We start from the raw sequence: 25,288 nt of genomic DNA on the forward strand, positions 1-25,288 counted from the left end.
CCATTGTTGTGTGTAGAACTGGAGTGCAAGAACGAAATGATGTTTCTGTCTTTTCTTTGTTTGGGATCCGAGACATGTAGGTCTTAGTTAACTCAAAATTGGCAAATATGTATTATTCCGTATCTTCTTGCGATCACGATATCAGCCAATAGCGTTGGTGGGTCCAGATGCTTTGGGTGAGGCTGCATGACGAAATTGCGGAAGCGAGAGGAAGTAATAGTTCGCTGTTTGGGCCACAATATTCTGAAATTTTTGCCTAACAATATTTGCCTACCATGTTCACAGCAGCCTCTAGAACAGATAGCCAACGTTTTCTTGCTGAGCTCAAGTAGTGTCTCGGACCCCTTTAAGGCAAACAGCTATTTTTTGCGTAGTTGCGCGGGGCACTGTTTCCGTTGCCGCATGAGCTTCGCGCAATCTCCCCACCTCACCGTCATCTGCGTGCCGTATTAATTGGCGCGCCGTTGAGGTGAAGGATAGGGGGCGCGCAGACACGCTTATGTATGACGCAGTGAAACGAACGTGAAGGTCCCTCGAACGGTCACACCGCAGTAGGCAACGTATTGCATTGCGACTTTAAGTATGGGGCTTAACGTCCTCGACACTACATAGTGGATTATGAGGTACGCCCTAGTGGTTCGCTCCGCGTTGATTTTTATTACACGCGGCTCTTTATCGTGCACCTAAATGACTGCACACGAATGTTTTTACACTTCGCACACATCAGAATGCCGTCGCCACGGCCGGGATAAAATCCACGACTTCGTGGTCAGCCTCGTAATTATGTAGCTACAGTACAACCGTGAATGGTAATCCATTGCGACTGTCGATTCAATTATAGTAGCGCATTTATATAAGTTCTAGGCGAATAGTACTTAATGTGCGCTTTAGGCATTTGCAACTGCATTCGGCCAGACGTTCAACGCAGCCTTAAAAGGGCAGTGCTTAGCTCTTTGAACGCGTATACAACGAGCATAGGTATATAGATATGATGCGATTTCAGAATAATGGTGCGTGACGTGAACAATGGTACTGGCCCTCAGTTCGCTCTTTTTTCTTTTGGGCGCGGATGTGGCGGCCAAATGCGGCCATGGCGGCCGCATTTCGATGGGGGCGAATTGCAAGAACACCCGTGTACTTTGTTTTCGGCACGCGTTAAAGAACCCCAGGTGGTCAAAATTAATGAGTCCCCACTGCGGCGTGGCTCATAAACAGATTGTGGTTTTGGCACGTAAAACGTCATAATAGAATTTTTTTCTGTACACTTTTGAATATGGTGTTCTTTGTAACTCTACTCTGTAGGTACCGCAACTTTTCATTACCCAGTAATAAAAAAAAAACATAGGGTGCTTTTGGTCGCAGAACACCAGTTCCGCTGTCATAAACCGGCTATAAGCTAGAACATAGTGGACTGTTCAGCTTAGCTGATCACTTGCTCATTGAAATGTTTTCAAGTTACACGCAGTTACTGGGCACGAAAAGAAATTCGCTTAAATCCAGCATTATCGAAACTTAGTGTTAGACCGCTTTTAGATTGCCGGGCCTTTCGATGAGAGTGGCCTTTAACGTTTCATATAATTCCGGAACACTTGGCAAGTACTTTTAACTACTGCTAGCGTCAATGTACTTCCGCCAAAGTTCCGTGATCTGTGACAATGTTGTTGCTCCAGTTAACGCTCCCTAAGGAAAAGAATTAGAGCAGAGTGCTGCGTGGGACACTCATGGTATAAGACAGTGCAATCTGTGTGAAAAACCAGTAATCGAGAGCCTGTAACAAATAGTTTGAGCTTGTGCGTAGATGGAATAACAATTCAGGGAATACGTGGTTACCGGGGTCATAAATGTGAACAGTCGGGTTGGTGGGGCCATCCTTCGGCGCAGAATTTAACCAAGAAGGAAACGAAATTGTTATCCAAGCAGCGTACGCATTTGGGCTAGTTAGTTAACGATTTCGAGCAGAACACAGCGCTAAACGACAAGACGAAGAGAAGGGCACAAGGGCACTGACCAATGTGTGAAACGTCGGTGGCGAGGCAATCGACATCATACAGTTGGCTTCTAACAAAGTTCTGTCAGCACAGCAGCCCAATGCTCTGCCCACTGTTCCTGCCGTCTGTCTCGTCGCATCATCTGGCCGACTCATCATAGATTCAGTTGCACCAATTCCAACAGTACGTGGAATCTGTGTGATTTTTCTATGGAAGGATACTGCTCTGAAATTATTATTTCTATAGATATATGCATATACACGCGTACACAAGCTGCTTTCTTGCCTGTGGGATAGCGCTTTAGCTATTCGGTTGAAGAAATTTAATACTGTAGAATTCTTGACAACCAGCCATGCGCATTCCTGAACCATGGGACTTTAACTATTACTTTTCTTTATTCCAAAACACGGCGCTCCATTATTTGCGTAAACCGGAACCATGCGCAATGCTATAACTTCGCTTTACCAGTGGTAGGCAGCTTCGTGGCACGTTTGTAAGAATACGGTCAGCCACACAACCTCCGGAAAAAAAGAAAGAAAAGTTGCCATGCAACGCCGGCGCACAACACTTCGGCCCCGCTCCTGGTTTGGACAAGAAATAACTTTTCCACAATTCAAAGTGAAAGTGTTGCGTGTAGACAGAGAGAGAGAGAGCAACAATTTTATTTACGGCATAACGAGATCATTAAATTAGCTTGCCGGTGGTCCGAAAGGTGATGGCCAATGGCTTGCCACAACCGTTTCGGCCCATTTAGTCACTTCTGCCTGAGTCGTCGACAGGAATGACTCCCATAACTCTTGGAAGGGGTTGGCAGTATTGACTGTAGAGTAATGCTTCCCCTCGCCTTCCTAAATAATGCGATTTTGGGCAGCCTTCATGCAGTTGAAACGTTAGCAGTTTGGTTAAATTTCATCCGGAAACATTTTGGATAGCCGATCTGGGTCGGGGAAAGAATCTGTTTGTATTTGTCTCCAGATCCTAGCCTGGTCCGTTGTTAGTTCTATATGCGGGTTCGCACATGTTTTGCAATTATCTATATAAGAAGCGGTAATGTCGTTATATGTGGTAATCCCTTCCTGCGGGTATTCCCGGTCTGAGGAATCTAACTCCCGCTTCATTAAACCTCGGGCTACCAGGTGGGCCGCCTCATTTCCCGGATTCTCAGCGTGAACAGTCACATACAAGTTGTGCTTGATTGTTAGATTTGCTATTCTTTAGGACGTCCGCCGCGATTGGTGCCGTACTGCCCATCATGGTGTTCGTGAGTGCCCTTTTTGTGTCGCTCAAGATACAATTAGTGTACACGTATCCCTGTGTTGGCAAAATCCGGGGGACAAACTTCCGATTTCGTGGCACTTGCCAAACCTCAAAATGTGCGACATCTCTGTTGCAACTCTCATGTTAGATGCATCAAGAGCGTAAGCCGATGAACGAAGCTGAAGGCCTGTGAGCATCTCAATAAATGAGGTGTCCTATGCCCTGTAGTTTAGAGCTCTGTATACGCATGGAGGAAGGAAACAACCTAAAATTGATTAAATAAATTCTTGGGTATTACGTGCCACAATCATCATGAAATCATGAGGCACGCCTTAGTGGAAGGTTCCAGATTTTTTCTAATACGTGGGGTTCTTTAATGTGCACCAAATGCAAGATGCACAAGCGTTCTTGCATTGCACTCCCATCGGAAAGCTACCCCCGTGGTCACTATCGAACACGCCACGTCAAGCTCAGCAGCTCAGCACCAAAGCCGCTGGGCTACCGTGGCAGCTAAGGAAATAACTCGTAGCGTCACCTGATAAAATTGAGGCCAGAAAATTTCGGCAGAACACGTGATCATGTCGCGTAAGCTTTCAGAGCCTCCCACCGCGAGATCAAGGGGGGCGGGGGGTGGCGGTATTCTGCTGGTGCCCACCGTTTGTCTGCCGCTGAAGATCTGATTGACTTCACTGGGAAACGCATGGGAAGTAGACAGGCGTCCCGAGCCAATAACCACTTCAGCAATAGACGAAATCGAAGTTTCTATAGGTAGACACTTTACAGAATACCCGGACTCCCTCCCTCGCCCAGATCTAGCTCTTCCGAAGTGATAATAAATGCAGCAGTAACGACCGCAGGTGCGCAAGCATGTCAGGAGAAAAATGTTTGCTGACGATTACAATACTCCCTAATGCTAAATTTGACCGCAGCTCTATACGTGTTTTCATATCGCGATATTGTCATCTAGTAGTCACCGTGAAGAAAGCTGCGAAACCATAGAGAAAGACGTGTCAGAATAGCTAAGATGGCTGACCACCAACAACACGCAGCAGCCAGTGTCTCCGATCTTCTTCCTATCTCTTCTCTCATCCCTCCGTAACAATATAAACAAGCACACGTTTCAATGCTCCCTCTCTCAAAAAGCGTCGTCCCGTTGCTGCAGACAGGAGACCGAAAAACGAAAGGACACTCACAAAACAAAAGTCCCAAATCAACAAAGAAAAAACTCCAAAGTAACAAAGCCAGAACAAAGTCCGAAGTTCAGCTACGCAAAGGCCCAAGGTTCTCTAGCGCTGCTAGAACGGCTTAAAGGGCAAATACCATGGCGTGGACAGTGACGTGGACCGCGACGTGGACTGCTTAAATACGAGCAGTAAATAGCGCTAAACAACAGGACAAGGAGAGGTACACAGACAACGGCGCTGACTACCAAGTGTCTTTATTCCTTGAGTCAGCATATATATACTCCCCCGCTATTTCAAAGCGCAGAATAAACAGAATTCAGCATGCGCAGGGGCAAAAATTGCTATTAATGCGATAGGAAGGCAATCTGCTTCGGAAGGAAAGAAATAGAGGGAAGGCTTACACATGCTTCGCCGCTAATATGAATGTGGAATGCTTCGGAAATAAGACGTGCGCTGTCATCGTGGTATTTTCACAGATAGGTTACATCTTTAAAAGACGGCGTTTACGCTTTCCTTCCCTTGGAATCCAGTCCGTAACCCTTAATGACCATCGGTTATCCTCCCACCTCATTACATGTCCTGGCCATGTCCATTTTTTTTTTTGTTAATTTGAACTAAAATGTCATTAACTCCCTTTTGTTCCCTCACTGAATCTGCTCTTTTCTTATCCCATAACGTTACACCCATCATTCTTCGGTCCATAGCTCGTTGCGTAGTCCTTAATTTAAGTAGAGCCCTTTTCGTAAGCCTCCAGGTTTCTGCCCCGTACGTGAGTACTGGTAGGACACAGCTGTTGTACGCTTTTCTCTTGAGGGATAAGGGCAACCTACTGTTCATGATCTGAGAATGCCTGCCAAACGCACGCCAGCCCATTCTTATTCTTCTGATTATTTCAGTCTCATGATCCGGATACGCACTCACTACTTGTCCTAAGTAGATGTATTCCCTTACCACTTCCAATGCCTCGCTACCTATCGTAAACCGTTGTTCCCTTCCGCGACTGTTAAACACTACTTTAGTTTTCTGCAGATTAATTTTTAGACCTACCCTTTTGCTTTGCCTCTCCAGGTCAGTGAGCATGCATTGGTCCCCTGAGTTACTAAGCAAGGCAATATCATCAACGAATCGCAAGTTACGAAGGTATTCTCCATTAACTCTTATCCCCAATTCTTCCCAATCCAGGTCTCTGAATACCTCCTGTAAACACGCCGTGAATAGCATTGGAGAGATCGTATCTCCCTGCCTGACGCCTTTTTATTGGGATTTTGTTGCTTTCTTTATGGAGGACTACGGTGGCTGTGGAGCCGCTATAGATATCTTTCAGTATTTTTGCATACGGCTCGTCTACACCCTGATTCCAGAATGCCTCCATGGCTGCTGAGGTTTCGACTGAATCAAATGCTTTCTCGTAATCAATGAAAGCTATATGTAATGGTTGGTTATATTCCGCATATATTCAGATTTCATGTTACACATAGGAAAAAGTGAAATACAACTGGACAAGTACCGTTATATTTCGTCTTATAATACAATACAAGGATTTTCGCAAAGTGTGGTTGGGTACTAGTGACAAAATTTAACTAAAGGGCGCTATCGTCATCGCGCAAGTGCTTGAAAGTCCCGGAGAAGTGTCTAATCGTGTCCTCCATTTATCTCAATTGCTCGAGTATCAAGGCTCTGTTCGCGATTATATTGACACCTTAGAGATTCTCGAACAGTAATCTATCACTTTAGCTTGATTAATGTTTGTCTTTAGTGTCCCTTTAAGTCGCACAACATGGACTAATTCAGGCCGTGAGCGGCGCCGCTGTGACAGCAAAGTGCCATCTGGCACGACCTGATAGACGAGTGCGCCAGTGCGTCCGACGATCTTATAGGGTCCGAAATAGCAGCGTAATAGTTTCTTGCTAAGTCCTCGTCGGCATATGGGGTCCAAACCCAAACACGGTCGCCAGGCTGGTAGTCCACGTATCGTCGTCGAAGATTGAAGTGTCGGCTGTCGGTCCTCTGCTGGTTCTTGGTCTGCAAGCGGGCGAGCTGTCGGGCTTCTGCGCGCTGGAGATAGGCGGCGACGTCAAGATTCTCTTCGCCGGTGACGTGCGGCCCCATAGAGTCGAGAGTCGTAGTCAGGTTCCTTCTCTAAACCATCTCGAAAGTTACGTAAACCAGCTATAACATTTGCGTTCTTTCTGGCGCTTACGTGTTGTAAGCGAGACTTATGTATGGCAGGACTGTATCCTAGGTCTTGCGCTCGACGTCGACTTACATTGCCAGCATGTCGGTTCAGGCTCCGTAAGGCAATTCGTCTGCGGGTGGTAGGCAGTTGTCCTCTGCAGCTTGTCTGGCTGTACTGCAGAATGTCTTGGGTGAGATATTCTATAAAGGCGATTCCTCTGTCGGTGATGACCATTTCTGGGGCACCATGTCGCAGGAAGACGTTTTCGACGAAGAATTTCGCAGCTTCGGCTGCGCTACCTTTCGGCAGCGCATTCGCTTCAGCGAAGCGGGTGAGCTAGTCTGTCACCGCGATGATCCACTTAATTCCGGATGTTGACATCGGAAAGCGTACCAACAAATCCATCCCGATCTGCTGAACTGGTTGGTAAGAAGGCTCCATCGGCTGTAGTAATCCCGCGGGCCTTGTCGGTGGTGTCTTGCGTCGCTGTCAGCTCGGCATGTCTTGACGTAACCGGTGACGTCGGTCATCAGGCGCCGGCGGTGATACCTTTCCTGTATCCTCGATAGCGTCCGGTAGAATCGGAGGTGCCGAGCCGTCGGATCGTCAGGTAGGGCGTGCAGTACTTTGGACGCATTGCTGAGGAAAAAACAAGGAGGTAGTTGGCGAGGACTGGTGAGAAGCTCTTCTGTACGAGTAGGTCGTTTCGAAGCGATAACGAAGGCAATCCCCGCTTCAATGTCCTACGGACATCATCCGTTTTCCCTTCCAAATGCCCGAAGAGGCTTTTTAGCTCCGAGTCTTGTCTGTGCTGTTCAGGGAAGTTTTCGGCGCTTATTATTCCCGGGAAGGCATCGTCATCCTGGTCGTCTTGCGGCGGCGGGTCGATGGGAGCGCGTGACAGGCAGTCGGCATAAGAGTGGTTTCGTCGGGACTTGTAGATTACATTGATGTCATATTCTCGCAGTCTGAGGCTTCACCGTGCCAGGCGTCCTGAAGGGACCTTTTGTTTCGCTAGCCAATACAACGCGTGATGGTTTGCTGACGGCTTTGAACGGCGTGCCATATAGGTAAAGGGAGAATTTTGCTGTCGCCCAAATAATTTCGACGCATTTCTTTTCGACCGCAGAGTAATTGCCATCAATTTTACAGCGACCTGCTAGCGTAGGCTAGTACCCGTTCAAGTCCGCCTTTCCTGTGGACTAGGAAGGCACCGGGGCCTAGGCTACAGGCGCCAATGTGGATTTCCTTACCGCATCCTCGTCGAGTTGCGCAAGTACCGCTGGCGACTGCATGCCTTGTTTGAGTCAGCCGGCGGCACTTCCCACTATAATTTGACATCACATTTAGATATGTCAGAGGCTTAGCGATCCGTGAAAAGTCATTGACAAAGCGTCTGTAGTAGGCATACATGCCAATGAATCCATGCACTGCCTTCTTGTCGCTGGACTATTCGAACTTTGCGATGGCAGCTGTCTTTTGCGGGTTGGGACAGACACCAGATCTGCGGATGACGTGACCCAGGAAAAGAAGCTCATCGTAAGCGAAGCGGCACTTTTCCGGCTTCAGAGTGAGCCACGATGACTTGATGACATCTAAAAGTGTCGCTAGCCGCCTAAGATGATCGCTGCAATTTCTGGCAAAGACGACGACGTCATTCAAGTAAACAGGACAGGTCTGCCACTTGAATCCCCCTAACACCGTGTCAATCACGAGCTGCAACGTGGCAGGCACCGAGCACAGTCCGAATCGCATGACCTTGAACTCATAGAGGCCGTCTGGCGTGATGAAGGCAGTCCTTTCGCGATCACGCTCGTTGACTTCTATTTGCAAGTAACCAGTCTTGAGATCCATCGACGAGAAGTATTTAGCGTTGCAGAGCCGATCCAATGCGTCGTCTATCCGTGGGAGGGGGTATACGTCCTCGTTCCTGACGTTGTGCAGTCGACGATAATCGACGCGAAAACGTAGTGTTCTGAGCTTTTTCTTCACCAAGACTACAGGATACACCTACGGGCTTTTCGACGGCTGGATGCTGTCGTCGCGCAGCATTTCGATGACTTGTTGCCTTATAGTTTCACGTTCTCGCGTGGAAACTGGGTAAGGGCTCTGGCGCAGTGGCCGAGCACACTGTTCGGTCATTATGCCATTGTTTACAACTGGTGTTTGTCGATTCCTCGATGACGTCGAAAAGCAGTCTTTGTATCGTCGGAGAAGAGTTCTGAGCTGTGGTTGCTTACTCAAGACGAGACATGCATTTATGTCGAAGTCTGGTCCGAGAACTACGGCGATCGCGGTAGGGGCGGCAGAATCGGAGAGAACAAACGCACTGCTGGTTTCCACAACTTCCTGGAGGTATGAGATCGTTGTGCCCTTCCTGAGGCGCTTCAGCTCCTGACTGAAGTTTGTCAGCATCACATTGGCTTTCCCTCCTTGCAGTCAAGCGATCCCTCGTGCTATGCAGATTTCATGGTCGCGCAATATAAACATTGGTCGCCCTCGATGACGCCATCCACGCCTGCGGGTGTTTCGCTGCCGACGGAGATGACAATGCTGGAGCGAGACGGGATGTGGAGTTGACCCTCAAGTGCACTTAAGGCACGCTGACTTGAAGGCCTCTCCGTAGGTATCGCTTGGTCTGTGGACAGCGTTATCGACTTCAGCTTCAGGCCGATGACTGCGCCATGTTTGTTCAGGAAGCACATGGCGAGAATTACGTCTTTCGAAAACTGTTAGAGGATAACGAACGTCGAGGGCATGTCGAGTCATGAACTGCGATTCTTCTCATGCAGATTCCCGTCGGCGTTATGAAGTGTCCTCCAGCTGTCCCGATGTGAAGGCCGTCCCAAGCAGTCTTGACTTTCTTCAACTTGGCGACGAATAATGCAATGATGATGAAGTAGTTGGGTCCAGTGTCTACAAGCGCGGTGACTTCGAGGCCGTCGAGAAGCACGTCGAGATCGTTGCTTCTTTGTCTTCAGTTGCAGTTATGTCTTGGCGTCGGATCACGGGTGCGCCGCGTTGACCTGTGCCTTGTACGTGGCATCGTCAGATCGTCTTTTGTCGCGTATTGTTGCCTTCCAGTCTTTGTCTGGATGGCGGCGTGTCGTTGCTACGTCGTCGAGCTGGAGCTTGAAGTGTTGTCATCATTGGGCGAGGATCTTCGGCATTGAGACCTACGGCAACGCACCTCCATTGGTTGCTGCTTTTAGTTTTCCCGATATGGACTTGTGGTCCGGCCCCGGGCTGCGCCAGTGCATGGTCGGCGCTGCAGTGACAGGTAGTGGCCTGGTGATGGCGAGCGCAACGGTCGTTTAGAACTCTACTTAGTGGCACCGAGGTAGCCGGCAATGTCACGAGGTCGATCCCCAAGCTGTGGACGCAGCGCGTTGATGGCGAACCCTCGCAGTCCCAGGCCGCGGTATGGGCATCGGCGGTACACATGGCCGGCTTCGCCGCAATGGTAGCAGGGCGGGCGGTGGTCGGGAGCGCACCAGATGTCTGTCTTCCTCGGGGCGTTTCACTTGTCAACAGGTGGACCGGGTGGCCGCGTCTGGCGACGGAATTGCGGCTTCATGGGGCCCTGGCGCTTGCACGGAGGATCAGGCGGCGTGCCACGGCGACGTATGTCGTCGCTTCTTGCTGGTGCTGTGGTGATGACAGTTGCACTTCAGTTACCCAAACTGACTGCTGCATTTCATTGACGATGTCAGCGACTGAGGCTACTGGAGGCTGTGACCTTGGAAAGAGCTTCTGTGGTGCCTCGCGAACGATCACTCTGATAGTCTCTCGCATGTCGTCGCTACAGAGTGCCTCAACATCGGTGTAGTATCGGAGGTTATATTGCCTTCTCCGCATATCGAGCGTATTCTTAATGGTTGTTGTTTCAGAAGGAGATTTAGCAACAGTCTTGGACGGGTTGCGTATCAGTCCAGCGAAGAGCTCTTCCTTGACACCCCTCATCAAGAAACCAACTTCTTTCTCTTCTGGCATATCGGCGCTGGCGTGCCTGAACACGCGAGTCGCTCCCTCCGTTAAAATTACCGTGTTCTCATTGAGTTATTCTACTTGGGCTTCTAGCATAGTTTCGGCGCTTTTCTTGCGCACGACTCTCGTAAAGGTCCGCAGGAAGCCGCTATGGAACGGGTCCCATGTTGTCAGGATCGACTTCCGGTTCTCAAACCACGTTCTGGCGGCGTCTTCTAAGGAAAAGTATACATGCCGCAGCTTCTTGTTGGAGTCCCAGTTGTTGAAAGTCGTGATTCGTTTATAGGTCTCGAGCCAAGTTTCGTGGGCTTCCGCGGACGATCCAAGGAAGGTTAGTGGCACCCGAGGTGGTTGCAGCAGGGTGTCGGACGCTGGGTAGGTATTGGGGTTGTTGATTTGGCCTTGATTCCTGTAATCTTCTCTGGAAGAGGCCCGTACTTCGGTAGCAGTCCTTGAAGCCTGCGGCTAGCTCGCTGGCCCTTGGCGACGTTGTTGCTCTCGGGTGTCGGACTTGGCCCAAGGCTTTTCGAGAGCGTTTGGTACGTGAACGCAGTAGCACCTCCACCATATGTCATGTAGTAGGGACGCTGAAGAAAGCAGCGAAACTGTGAATGAGGAAAGTACCCTTTTAGTGGACGAACCTGTGCTCTCAAACGCCGAGGTACTTGCAGCACATTTTGGGAACGGATATCTGGAAAGTTGCGCCTGTTTCAGCATTTTTCGCTAAGCAGACATCACTACTCCTTCCAACTTCACTGCTCCTCGGCTTCAACCTCTCAAACGCGTAAGAATGAGCCCGAATTTCTCACATAAAATAATTAGCACATAATAGCAAAATAGCGAAACTTGCTTTGCTGCTATTTCCCTAGCCACGTAGCCTATCTGGAAAAATGGCAGAGGCCTAGATGGCACAATTTTTTGGCGTGTGTTCCAGACATAAAGAAACACCTGTTTAGCAGTCACCATTAAACGATACGCGATTCAAATGGGAGTGGAGACGTCACAAAACGATCGCAAAAGTAACTGTTTACAATTTCTAAACAAAAAAAAAAGAAACATAACGTTATCGACACAAATTCGCTGGAACTGAAGTATGACTCGGAACGAGCGGCTCATCGGTGTGATCGCTTATGTTGACTGCCTCCCACGATTCCCAAAGGGCCCTGAAAAAATCCGGCAGGCGACGTGCTGGGACTTGTGTCATATCCTCTAACCACCAAGTCCAGGCATCTTCTGCTTAGTTGTTATTTGAAGGCTACTGATTAGAAATGAGAGAATTATGAGCGCTGTAGCGTTGGCAAGATAACATCAATAGTATTGACCCTTTTAATGGCAAGCCCGTGGGCGCTGCCATGTTTGATCACGTGGTGCGCGCTCATTGACTGCCTCAGCTGCCTCTCCTGCCTCCGTGTTTGCAATTGATGTGTCTGACGCCGGTGCGGCTTAGCAAACCTCTGTTTCGGATGCATGGTAGACGGTGACCAGGTGGATAACACGAAGTTTTGGCCACATCTTCAGAGAACATGTAAAAACATTTTCGGAACTGATTAAACTACTTACAAACGGCACGAGCAGTGTATATGGTGATCGGTCTAAATTCGGGGCTAAATATGTGTGCCAAGCTGTTCAAACTTCCGTCTTATGAACTGAATCAGAATCAGCGTGTTTTCCTCTTCGTTCTTTGTTTGGACAATACCTTAAAAAATTAAAATATGGGGTTTTACGTGCCAAAACCACTTTCTGATTATTGGGCACACCGTAGTGGAGCACTCCGAAAATTTCGACCACCTGGGGTTCTTTAACGTGCACCTAAATCTAAGTACACGGGTGTTTTCGCATTTCGCCCCCATCGAAATACGGCCGCCGTGGGACAATACTTTGAAGCAGCGGCTTGTCACGTTTCTTACTCAGCAAAGTTCCTCGATGCCGTCACTACCTTATCATTTTCTGCTTAATCGCTCATCGCTTAATCGCTTAATCGCTTAATTTTCTGCTAACTCATTTACTCCTGTGAACCGTCGCGAAACTTTCAGCGTCGACCATTCGTGTGCTGTCAGCGTAGTCCGCGATTTATTGCGCATATAAAGTGTGCGTGTATTTAAGTTTGCGCCCATTCACTTATTCTTGATACTTTGGCGACATAGTGGGCATGAGTAAGCTTGCGTGCCTGTCGGGGCAGATGTGTGTAGATAACGTGCGCAAGACTTACTATGACCACAAGCGGCGTTACTCCATTTTTTTTGTTTCGCTAGCGGCACTCGCTTTTGCCAACGATCCGGGGTTGAATTTCTTTCTTTTGAGGTGAGTGATACAACGCTTGCGGATGAGTGAACTATTTTATTCTCGTGGAAAGTCTTGCATTGCGAAGGGCCGGCAACACAGGCTGTCCTTATGTAGCAGTGGTGGATGAGTTTGGTCACGCAGATTTATTCCACTCCTTAGTGTACTTGTCACTATTTTCGCAGCCAACTACTCCGCTCGACCATTCGCAACATCATTGAAGCACATTGCGTTAGCGAAAACTCTGTTCCATTTCCGACAACTGATCGCGCAGAAGCAACGATGAAGGGGTAAATGGTTTCGTATCCGTGCTCTGTCGCGGATACCACGTGCGGCGTGCTGCGGAAATGCCATCTGGTCTCCCTACATTAAACTAATCCGCAAGAAGGGTCCATATACTACTTATTTATTACCTATGTAGCCAATCTGAACTGTTTTCGCTGTCGGATTTTACCATTTAAGAGCGTGACCGTATCTGTCTAAATACGAGTAGGCAGGAGTTAAGGCGATGTCGCATACATTTGGGTAGCATTCAACATTTCACTGCACTTGTTACGTCCCGTATATTTATTCGCAACATGTTTGCGGCATGTATGGAGACATCTAACTTTCTAATTTATAATCGTTTTATCCTTGTAGTATTCTAGTACTGACACGCGGCCGACAATGAAAAGTACCTAGAATTGCAAAAAGAAATAAAATGCAGCGAATGTTTGTAAAATGTTAACGGAGTGCGCAGATAACTGCCTCTTCAACAACTTTTTATCAAACAGAGGCAAATTCATCTCAACAGGTCATGTGAACAGAAATTCTTCCTGGTCAGCCGTACATAACTACTGCGAAGTCGTTTATTTACGGTCGCCCTTAACTTACGCGAATTTCATGTTCGAATAATGTAGGAATATTTGAGGGGACGTGCTACTTTATTTATAAAAAATATGAACAATATGCTCGAAAGTAAAAAAAAAATATTTGACCAGCTATTTGAACGCCTAAAACGTGGCGCATTCGATTTACTTGGCCTTGAAAGACTGCCCTGGGTTAGTACGCTCAAACGCTGTGAAGAACACGTGTAACCGAAATGCCACGAAGACAGGTAAACGAGTACCAATGGTTTTAAAAAGCAGAAAAATACAACCACAAAACATTGACAGCACACACACACACACACACAGACAAAAAAAAAATATTTTTCTCCCAAGCGTGCCAATTATTTTGCACGGGCAAGCCGATGCATCCATCGGCCGATAACTGATTCAAGAGAAGTATTGCATGAAGAACAAGTGTGACTGAAGAGCCACAGGGAAGAATAAACAGACTGCACTGTTTCGCGAACTGTAGAAATGATAAGAAAAAGGCCAGAGTTTCGTTGCGCCAGTGAGCGTTGTGGCAAAAGCCCGAAAATGGGACGTTTTAAAGCTGCGACTATGGCCGTAGTTCCCGATTCGCGCACACTAGGGGCCACTGAAATGGAGGGTTTTACATTGCTTATAATGTTCTTCGACTTACGACACCAGAACGTCACAATGCGTGAGTAATACACCAAGAAAAAAAATTATGGGGTTTAACGTGCCAAAACCACTTTCCGATTATGAGGCACGCCGTAGTGGAGGACTCCGGAAATTTCGATCACTTGGGGTTCTGTAACGTGCACCTAAATCTAAGTACACGGGTGTTTTCGCATTTCGCCGGGATTCGATCCCGCGACCTTCTCAATACACCCAGAAGAATACCTGTAAATAAATATGGAAATCGCCTTCTGCCCTGTACAGACCGCAGTATCACTAAATAAATCGGAGGTTAAAGCGACACTAAAGGCAAGTACTAAGTCGACGCGGACTGTTTGAATACCATTCCAAAAACTTCTCAACGCTTGTTTCGTACCAAGAAAACACTTTGTTTACGAGAAAATTGCACCTTAATTGTCCGAAGACCTATACGGCAATTCAAATCTCCCTCCACCCAAACGGGGAGTGGTGATGTTGCAGACGCCGTCATCGCCCTTTGCTGCTGTCAGTGAGTAAAATGGTGCCCCACATACAGCGTTACGGTTCTTTTTTTTCCGCAATACGCAAGCACGCGGTCATGGAGTAACCGAGCCAAGACAAAGCAGTGGATTCTATGCTACAGCTGCTTTTGGTCAACTGGCGTGGACCGTTCAGACATCCCGCGAGGAAGTGGAACTATCTGCTACTGGCAGTTTGTGCGAGGTTCGCGAGTAAGCGAAACCAGCGAAGCGCTGGGCGATAACCAAATTCCTGAAATATGAAAGCGCGGGCGGCGCCGAGTCGAGCGAGAAAGAAACCTTTCGACCGCCAGCGTCGTTGTCTTATTTCTTTTTTTTATAAATATGAAATAAACCTTGACAAGTATCATTTTCTTTTGTATTATAAAGCACTACAATGATGCCTTTATAACGAGCGGATGTCCACAAGCGACAAAATTTTAATGAGGATTGCCTTCGTCATTGGCCAGAAACTTGAATGTCCCAGGAGAGTCTCTAATTGTGTCCTGAGTGTCAATTGGCTGAGTGTCTTTTTTAACTTGTATTTAGTTTGAGCATACAAGAGATATTGAGATAAATGATTAAAATATACAGGAACATAGTAGTCTCATGTTCTCTTGCCATATCTTGTAAAACGCCTGGGTACGAGGTAAGAATCCTTAGCAAAACATTGCCTTGATTAGCTTGTCATTTAGCAGTTTATTTTTTCTCATGCTGCTTGTTGTATTGGATTTAATTCTGGGGGGTTACTTGCCAAAACCACTATTTGATTATAAGGCACGAGGCAGTGGGGGGGACTCTGGAATAATTTTTGACCACCGGAGAACCTTCAATGTGCTCCTAATGCATGGGAGAGTGGGGTTTTTGCATTTCGCCCCCGTCGAAATGCCGCCGCCGCGGCCGGTATTTGATCCCGCGACCTCGTGCTTTGCAGCACAATGCCATAGCCGCTAAGCCACCGCGGGAGCACCTTGTTGCTCATAAGTGCTGTGTTGTGCTTGCTTGCCACTTAAATTGCACGATTTCTTTTAGCTTGCCAGCTGCTTTATTCTAAGAATATTTCCGAGCAAAAATGGCGCATCTGCCCCTGTTTGTAGTCAAGACCACTCGGTAATGTCAAGGATTGCTTCCCGTTAGCTTTCATTGAAAGCATTAGTTACATTAAAGCTATTTGTACCGGATTTCGCAGAGGTAGGGCCCTAAATTATTGGTTGGAAATAGCATTATTTCAAGTTCCTCAACCGCAATCGTATATTAAACTAAAATAATGGCCCCCCGAACGAAGGAATGGTGTATTTACCATGTCGAACTGTGGTCCGCGACCTTCGAAACTCGTGTTTGTTCATACTGTAGGGTGGTTGCTGCGGACGACTTTCCCGGCTTTTGGATGTGCTGCAGCCTGCCCAAGGCAACTGTGATGTCTTGGAGTCATCACTTGCACAGGGAGTGGTGCTTTTCTAGAAGCCGCACCACCATTAGGATGTGGCTAATTTCGAAATTTCAAGCGCTTCGAGGATTCACATCGATGTTATAGCTCTGGGGCGCAACTTGACCAATGCTATGAGAAAACGAAATAGCGTACGGAAAATTTACTCCCCTAGTTTAAGCTTATGGCATCTGCGCTTTTTGCGTTATTTTCAGATTGACCACCGTGCCAGTAAACGCGAACGGATCCCTCGCCGATAGAGTGAATCACGTTGGTGGTGAGTAAACGCACGAAGCCTGCACTAGCTGTTGTAGCGTGAAAGTTATTCTCCTAAATTCGCACTGCTGCTTCTAAGCATAGGAATAAAAACAAGAACGATTGACCTGAACTTTGGTTCGAGTAATACAGTTTAATTTCAACATCACCTTAAGATATTCTCCTACAGTTTCTTATAATACCGCAGATATGACGCTGACGAAAACGCATATTACAAAAACGCAATCGTCTCCTTAAAGCGCCAATAAGCATGCGTTCAAGTGCGCCTAGCAACCTAAACCATTCCATAGCTTACCAGTGACGTTGAGGTTATACTGTGCAAATTAACATAGAATGTTTGTATATCTTCGTACACGGCCTAAATACTGCAATGTACTTTTTTTATTATTCTTGTCAAGCGTTGTATAGAAAGCTGCCCGTCGGTCTTAGACCCTCGGAACTCCTTGTGTATGAACTGAATGAATCCAATGTACCTTTTATAATGTGTATGTATTGTATATGCTATATAAGAGTATAGGTTGAATGGTTGATTGATTGATTGATTGATTGATTGATTGATTGATTGATTGATTGATTGATTGATTGATTGATTGATTGATTGATTGATTGATTGATTGATTGATTCTTCCGTGTGCTATCATTCTCGCCGTGGAAGCCACACGCGTCATATATCGGACGCAGAATTACAGCAACTTGATCTAGTCAGAATGGTTTAGCTGTGAACGAAAAGGACGCAGTGCTCTCACGATTGAAGAAAAATTTAATTCGGCGCAACTGCTAGCACTTGCACTAGAAACGCTGCCTCATGTCAAAAAGCAATATACAGGTCACGAGCCAGCACTTTGAATGCACTTCAACACTACAAAGGGCGGTAAAGATACAACGGACCTTACCAAAGCTTAATTTTCATTATACCAAGATATTTTTTTCTGTCTGCCCATATGTCTGGCTGACTCTCGCATTCGTCACCCGACTTTCGAAAGTGAAAAGCTTCCATAATTTTACGAAGTTCTATTACTGACACAAAATCCCTGCAGAACCAACCTCAGGATGAATATTGACGTTATGCGATTAGCATTGAAGAATTGAAGCAACACACCGTAATACCACCACGAAGATGCGTCATGTCTGAGTCATGTATTTAGCCGGACAGTGTCTTGCTCTTTTTCCAGCACCCGCTGCTGCTTGAGGCAACTAATAGTGGGGCACTGCAGAAGAATGTGATGATGTGTAATGCTAATTGCAGTTAACGTCAACAGTCGTCTTCCTCTTCGAGCTCGCACTGCTGCTTGCGGACCCAAGCAGCAGTGACCCAATTGGCGTCCGACTCATTGAAAAGCTACGCATACCCCGTGGCACATACACAGTGACTCAAGCTTACGTGGCGTGAATCAGGTTCATTGGAGAGCGGCACATAACCAGTGTTACATATGCAGTGGCGCAACGTGCTACGACAGTTGGTTTGGAACCCGGCTCCGTTAGGTTCGATCCCTTTAGACCCTGGACTGGTCAGGGACCCAAGTTGGCGCAATAACGGTTACGCGCGGACAAACTGACTGAAATACAGATATGCTGCAAACCGTCTGAAGTCTCCATGGGATGCTAATTGCGTTAAAATTAAAATTCCTGATATAGGCCGATAGTGAAGCATTATAACAGCCACTGAGATGTTTTATTCTATCGCTGAATGATTTTAATACGTTAGCATTATTTGGTTACTTCACGAATTTTCCAAGGCCAGTCTATGCAGCTATGTTAGTTTGTTTGTATCTAACTGTTTTCCTGCCTACTTTGGACACTTGGTAGTCCGTGGTCGAATGGGTAGCATAACAGGATGCTGTGCTGAAGCAACAGGGTTCGAAAGCGACCATAAAATCTGCTTAGGTAAATAAATATGTGCCAGTGTGTACATACGTGCCTCTCTTCGAAGAAACTATTTCACGCCGACATTAGTCACTGCACACGCAGGGCTGCGTAAGCGCCACTATTCGAAGAAACTCTTCGACGCCGACTTGGATATCACTGGGTGTGTGCCACTCGGTCTGTGCTGGTCTTCAGTGAACCTCTTTGATGCGAACTTGGGTCACCGAGTACCTGCCAGCTGGTGTGTGCTGCTCTTCAATGAGCGTCGTTGACAACTTGAGTAACTACGTATGAGCCACTGTGATTGCGCCACCCTAAATTGACGAAAAAGGTCCCTAAATTTTTCCGATGGTGAGTGAAACCCAACCCACGTCACACGAGTTCCTCAAGGACAGCAACCCGACGTATTTGCACGCTGCGTCACAAATATACTGGGTGCGTGCTGCTTTCAGTGAAAGCCTTTCTCACCAACATTTTAGTGATCTGCGCCACGCATGTACTGGATATGTGCCGCTATTTAGTAAACCTCTCGGCAACTGTGTGTGTGCCACTGAGTCTGCGACCAAACGAGGGAACAATTCACAGTATTCGCACACATCGGCGCGCCACGCTTGTCGTCTCGGAGACCACGCGTGGCCTTCTCGGTAGTGCCATTAGATGGCGCAGCGTGGCCAGAAAGAAGCGCAAAGGCCAGGAAAGAAGCCCGGTTGTCGCATGTCGCGTTGCTGTGCGTTGGCACGCGCGGGCGCCCCACGCATTTTGGAGGAGGTCACGCGCAGGCTTCGAGACGGCGGCGCTAGATGGCAATGAGTGTTCTAAGGGAAATGCGAAAGAGTTCCTCTGCAGTACCAACCCACATATAATTCGTTTCTGCGGCAGCAATACCTTGCGTCAATGTGTTAAGTGCTAGCGCGTTACCGCCGACAGTCATCGTAAGGTAGGTTCTGGCGCAAATCTTTAATTAAGAAGAACTTCGTAAATCTACTAAAACTAAGTAACAGGCAAGTTAAAAACAGCATTTTAACCACTTTCTGTACAGCAAACGCTTGTGCGCGGAAACTAATATTGACATGAGTACGAGAACCACAATGTATCGCACACCGTTTCATGACGCCGCTTTACGAAAAAGTGGGAAACGCTGAACTGGCACGCTATGGTAGCTCTGCAAAAGTACCGCAGGCGAGGCTCCATGTTCGCAACACGTTTCCATTTGCAAAAATTAGCAAAGCCGTCGTCTAAAAGCGAATCTTCCAGCACTTCGTTGTTAACGAGGCAGCACGACTATAAAGGCGGTGGTCAGTATCGCGTAGCAATAATCGCGCTTGTTAAACTTTTTCTTTTTTATGGAGAAAAGAAGGGGGCAGTTGAACACGATCACTGGAGAAGGAATACGAGAATTCGGTGCTGCCGAAGACCCTTCTATGCCATACGTGTCAGTCAAAAGGAAGCAGGTGCCCGGTATGTCCTGTGGCAACCCGCGTCTTTCCGCAAAGCCTTTAAAAGAGGAAGCGCCATCAAGCTCAAAGAGTTGAGTAGCGCTGTTGGTTTATGTGTCCGTAATGTGTTAGTTACGGATCCGTATTTCTCGTGGATATTTTCACAAGAAAATACGTTTATTGAACACTGATAGGCTGAGCCACCGGCCACGACACCCGCTGCTACAATAAGACGTCACGTGCGACGAGAAATCAGGATAATGTAAAATCACTTCCAGAAGTTTCCGACTGAGAGACAGCCCCTAGATACGATGGCTTCATTAGTTACAGGAGTCGGTGAGTGGAATAAAAGGGTTCTCGCTAAGAACACAGCATCGCAAGACAGCTGGCTTCGACACTTTCGCAAATAGGCTGTTGTTTCAATACACGGCTTTTGTGCTACTTAAGCTACTGTTTTGATTGCAGTCGTCGCCCTCGTTTATTCGCTTGCCTATACCGTAAGAGGTGTCTATGGCAATGTCTGTGCAGCCGCTTTCTTTGGGAAACGCTGCCTGCACGTGTCCGACTGCTCCTCCCGGTTCATCAAGGGCATGACCTGTAACTCGGACGGGGACGGCGAACCCGGGAACTGCACTTGCCCCGATTACACTCCGCTGTTCCTGGAGGAAGGTGGCGTCTACAAATGCAGCAGGGGTGATTATTATCGTGGTCTTCATGCTCTCAGTGCGATGCTAGGCAGCCTTCATACACACACCTAAAACGGCGTCGGCGTGGATGTGAAGGCTCCCATCCAGGACGAAGTGCACTGGACCTGGCTGGCAAACAGATTTTGGGGAGGTTCTTTCGGGCTATTTATGTTCCAAGTAAAATTATTTTCTTTTATGCGCCGAAAAACCTAATTCGTAATGCCACACAACCAATGAGTGGCTCAAATCGCGGACATTGAGTGTGCTGCGTGAACTTTGTGCCCGTAATATGCAGGGAGCGTCCTCCATTAGGGGTATGGCGTTTTCACAGTAGAGACTTCAAAAAATAAAGGAAGTGTTCGGCCCAGGCACGTTGCCTTCTTTGTCATCTTCTGCTAGCAAATAAGAGCTCTAAATATCGCACCACTAGTTGTGCATGTACAGAGCGCATAACCGTCTACTCGTGGTGCTAAAGCTTTCCAGCCCTTCTTTATGCTACGCGATGCTAATGAACACGCTATGCCGAATTGCTTTTTTAAAAGAATATGCTCGTGTACCGTGCATACGTTAAAGAATCCCAGCCGTTCAATACTAATCCGCAGTCCCCCACTACGGCGTGCCTCACAATCATATCGTGGTATCGGCCCGCAAAATACAAGAAATAAAGATTTTTTACAGGGTACATAATTTGTAAAGATCGCCTGTAATAACAAAGTTTAGATAGATTACTTCATGAGACAAACATGGCTTGCACGAGAAATTGAAATAGAAAATCTACAAATTCGCATAACTTGAAATATTAGGTTTCGAAGAAATTAGTTCATGGCATATACTGCAATTCACGAATTGTAGCCGGCAAGTTCACAGGCATATTCGCATGGAATGAATTCTTACTAGTTAGCGTTCCAGTTATTTTTGTGCTTCAGTGCATAACGCGGTGTTTTGTTAAAAAATATAGATGAAACAGAGAATTTTGCGGCAGTATGAAGGGACATGGGCTGAAAACCAAAACTCTCGTTCTGAATTTGTTCCAAATGAATATGCCTTGCCACCTCCTCGGCTACAATTCGTAAATTGCAATACATACCGTATAGTATTTGCTTGAAAACGCAATTAGTAGAAATTTGGTGAGTAGTCGACTGTGCATTTCGACTTATTTTGCAAGTAATGTCCGCTTCATCGAGGGATCCATTTTCAGGATCAGAATCGTGCCATCTCCGAAAGGCAAATTAGCAGTTTTCAATTAAAAAAAATTGATGAGCTGAATAGCCAAAAGAAAAACACCTGGCACCGCAAGTCAAGCGCTTTGTGATTATTGGTACTTAAATCTACTTCGAACACCACGGACACTATACATTGTTAACGCACGATGGATATATTTCTATTCGAATGTATAAGACTGTTAAACGCAGAGTTCCAGTGCCCTAAAGTTAAAAGCATGGGTCTAACATGTATGGTATGCTTTGATATCCGCGAATATCCCTGATAAGAAAGTAATAGCGGAGCGATACAGCTCGAGTGTTGAAATTAAAAGTTAGTGTTCAAGAAATACTATCGGGTTTGCGCGTGCGCGGTTGCTAAGGTCGCGCGGAGCTTTTTTTTCATGCGCGGCTAATAAATTCAACTACATTCGTGGTTACTATTTCCAAACCTAATGCCCACGCTCTCATTGCAATTATCCTTTTGTCCTTTGAGTAGTGTTCCCTGCCTTTTTGTACTCTATTTGGTTGCGACGGTTTGTAAAAATTTATGTACTTTACAGTCGTCCGCATTTCATGTGAGTCGTTCGGAATTGGTTGGCCGCGTTGCAAACAAATCAGTTTTCGTGCGGTCTTAGAGACAATGCTTGCAAACAGCGCTAGCGGCACGGACGCTCGGGTGGTATCGAACCTCGCACTTTGAGCTTAGCAGCTGCTATGTTATTACTCTTTCTTGGCTCTGCAGCTACGTGTTCGAGCGCTCTAGGCAGAAGAGCAGATACCTTTATTTTAATACGTCACCCACTCTGAGAAAGCTGCTGTTTCAGCATCTCTGCCTATGACTAACGCTGATCTGCTTCCACCGACGTCTCTCAGCCGGCGCCCTGGGCAGCAGCTGCGAGCGCGTGGAGCAATGCCGCTACAACAATGTTTACCTGCTATGCCTCGATGGAAAGTGCATCTGCCCCAGTCCTATGCGAGTCAAGCAGGGATTCAAGTGCATGCCAGGTGAATGATCGGCACTCGCGGACGCACGCCTTGTCGTTTCACATTTGCCTACGAAGGGAATCACGCTATATTACTTCGCACAGTCTCAAGTGAACACTGCTCTGGCAGTAACTCCTGCTCTGTCAGCAGAACACCAGCACGTGTCTTCTGGCAATAGACAGTGCCAAAACAGCGATTCTAAAATGTCAATGTTAGGGAAGGGAGAAAAGCGTTATCGCAGGCAGAAATCTCAATGTTAGGTGGCATTCACGTCACAAAAAATAAAATTTGGCCGCGGTATCTTTAGATCTAAGTGAAATTGAATTCGTGATAACCTGGCAATTGAGGCAGCGGTTATTGCGAAGTTGCCTTCATTCACATTGTTGTCGTCTTGAAGATCCTATGTAATGTCAAATACCGACCATTCCGTCACCCCAACCATGGTCCCCGGCTCGTTTAGGCGGACTCTACCGGTCTTGTGCGTAATGACGACTGCGTATAATTACCCCTGAACAAGGCCGGTACACACATGAAACTTTTTACGCTATAGCTGCACTTGAGAGGAAGTGGTAGCCAATCTAGATCCAGTACGAAGGCGGTCGGTAAAGGGCAAGCAACAATTGCAAACAAAAAGCTTTGTGAATTCGACAACAAAATTTCAGAGAGCCAGGAAACCGGTACCGCTATGCTATGCTATGCTATATTTTCTCTGTAAGGCTGTGCTATTCTAAGCCGTCGTTCACTTTTTTTATAATTACTAGCGGCAAGGTAGCAAAGCCAGTCTTCACGTTGCCAGCGTGTCTTGTGGCCATGTGAAGACCATTGTTTTTGCGGTACATTAAAGACGGTCCGCATTGCATTAGGTGAAGATCAATGTTCCACAACACAGAAACTAGTGAAATCTTCCTGTGCTGCATAATTGCCATCTTACTGGCAAAACCACACCAGCATTTCGTCGCCTATGAGGCGTGGTCCCTACGGCTAAGGAGCCCTTAAGAATACATTTGAACCCACGCGGTACATAGAGTGCAGCCTGTATACGTTTGAATATTCACTGGAGTTCCGGCTGTATTAGATCACCACTTGAATCCGGCCCATCATCTGAAGCATCAACATCTGACGTGACAGCAAATTTTATGGCTGAGATCGCAGACAGATTGAAACGCACTTTAGCACGCTTGAAAACCTTCACTCCCGCCTTCTTACATATTTTCGTAATTGCATGGAAGCTGTTGACTCGCACGGTAGAGCTCGCCTCTAGATACACTTGGTCTAATTGTTCCTGCAGAGGCCAAGCTCGGAGGGAACTGCTCTACTATTGACAGCTGCTACACGCGCAGCAGTGTCTGCGTAGGTGGCATCTGCACCTGCCGAATCCACTACGCACAGAAGGGTGGATCATGCGTCTACGTGGGTAAGTGTGCACTGCAAGCACTGACCAACCGAAGACTGTTGCCCGTTGGGTAGGAAAAGAAGCTTGTGCCAGGCGTTTTCACATAAATTACCCACATTTATGTGAAACATTTTGGCTGCCTCCGGCATCTCTCAGCGGACCCGATGGGACTCCACGTAAAAATTGCGATAGGCACAACACGGGCAACGCAGCCAGACGCTCACAGATTTCCTTCTATGCGCGCTCAAATGAAACGCGCGGGTGCAAAGCGCATTTTATCTTGCAAAACTGGAAATTTCCAAAGCACATGTTCGTGTTGCTCCTACGCCTTAGCGTTGAACGAGTATTCTGTAAGTGCAAACAATGGACTCCCGTTTTGTCACTCATAGTGAACGCTCGTGGCCTTTTCGGAACACTTGTTCGTTTGTTGTCACGTTGACCACGCCTTACCCTACCGTTAACTAATGCGTCGTTTTCCTAAAGCAGGTATGGTTTTTGGATCAAAAAGCTGTGGCACTAATTCCCAGTAAAAATCAATCAATTTGGCTTCGCTATCGAAGTGAAGCTTAAGCGGCCAGTGTGCCCTAAGCCTAAATTCCTTGAAGCGTAGCGTGCTAAGGCTAATAAATTCTCACCTTGCTGTTATCAAATGGAAGAGGAGCTAACGCAGGAGCGTCGCGTACACCAGCACCAGCAACGCAGCAGCATGTCGAGGTACCATAGTTTGCACGAGCTTCTAACAAAAAGAGAAGACACCGACGCCCGCCTGTACAAACTGGCCTTCCTGCGCCTTCATTCCACGGCTAACTTGGCCATCGGCTTGTCTGGCTACGCTGTGGGGTCGCAAAACATTTATTCACAATATTCGGCTCCTCTTATATTTGAAAGTTTTTGGTTTTACGGGCAAGAAATAAAAAAAAAATGAGACATTTTTATCTGCCAGTTTTCACCGAGTGTCTTCTCTTTAATTTATATTTTTATTTGTCTATCGGCGTGTCTTGTGTGTGCCGACCTTCGTAGCCACGCGTTTGTGATACCGTCCTTCGGATTGGTACCGGTGTCTGAAAGACCCTTCATGACTATATTGAAGAGCAGTGGTGAGATGACTGATCCTTGAGGGGTACACCGAGCCCCCAATCCGTACA

The 25,288-nt window shown here is 47.1% G+C and overlaps 1 protein-coding gene across 1 annotated transcript in view; it reads left to right on the forward strand.

The window, feature by feature from the left end:
• The window catches only part of LOC126523332 (uncharacterized), a 105,821-nt gene that overhangs the window by 26,718 nt on the left and 53,815 nt on the right, over nt 1–25,288 (forward strand). The window contains exons 2-4 of the mRNA XM_072288981.1: nt 20,407–20,571; nt 22,640–22,771; nt 24,039–24,164. Of these exons, the coding sequence (XP_072145082.1) occupies nt 20,407–20,571; nt 22,640–22,771; nt 24,039–24,164 (423 nt within the window). The remainder of the gene's footprint in view (nt 1–20,406; nt 20,572–22,639; nt 22,772–24,038; nt 24,165–25,288) is intronic.

Source organism: Dermacentor andersoni, chromosome 6 (genome assembly GCF_023375885.2).
Source record: "Dermacentor andersoni chromosome 6, qqDerAnde1_hic_scaffold, whole genome shotgun sequence".
In the NCBI taxonomy this organism is placed as follows: domain Eukaryota; kingdom Metazoa; phylum Arthropoda; class Arachnida; order Ixodida; family Ixodidae; genus Dermacentor; species Dermacentor andersoni.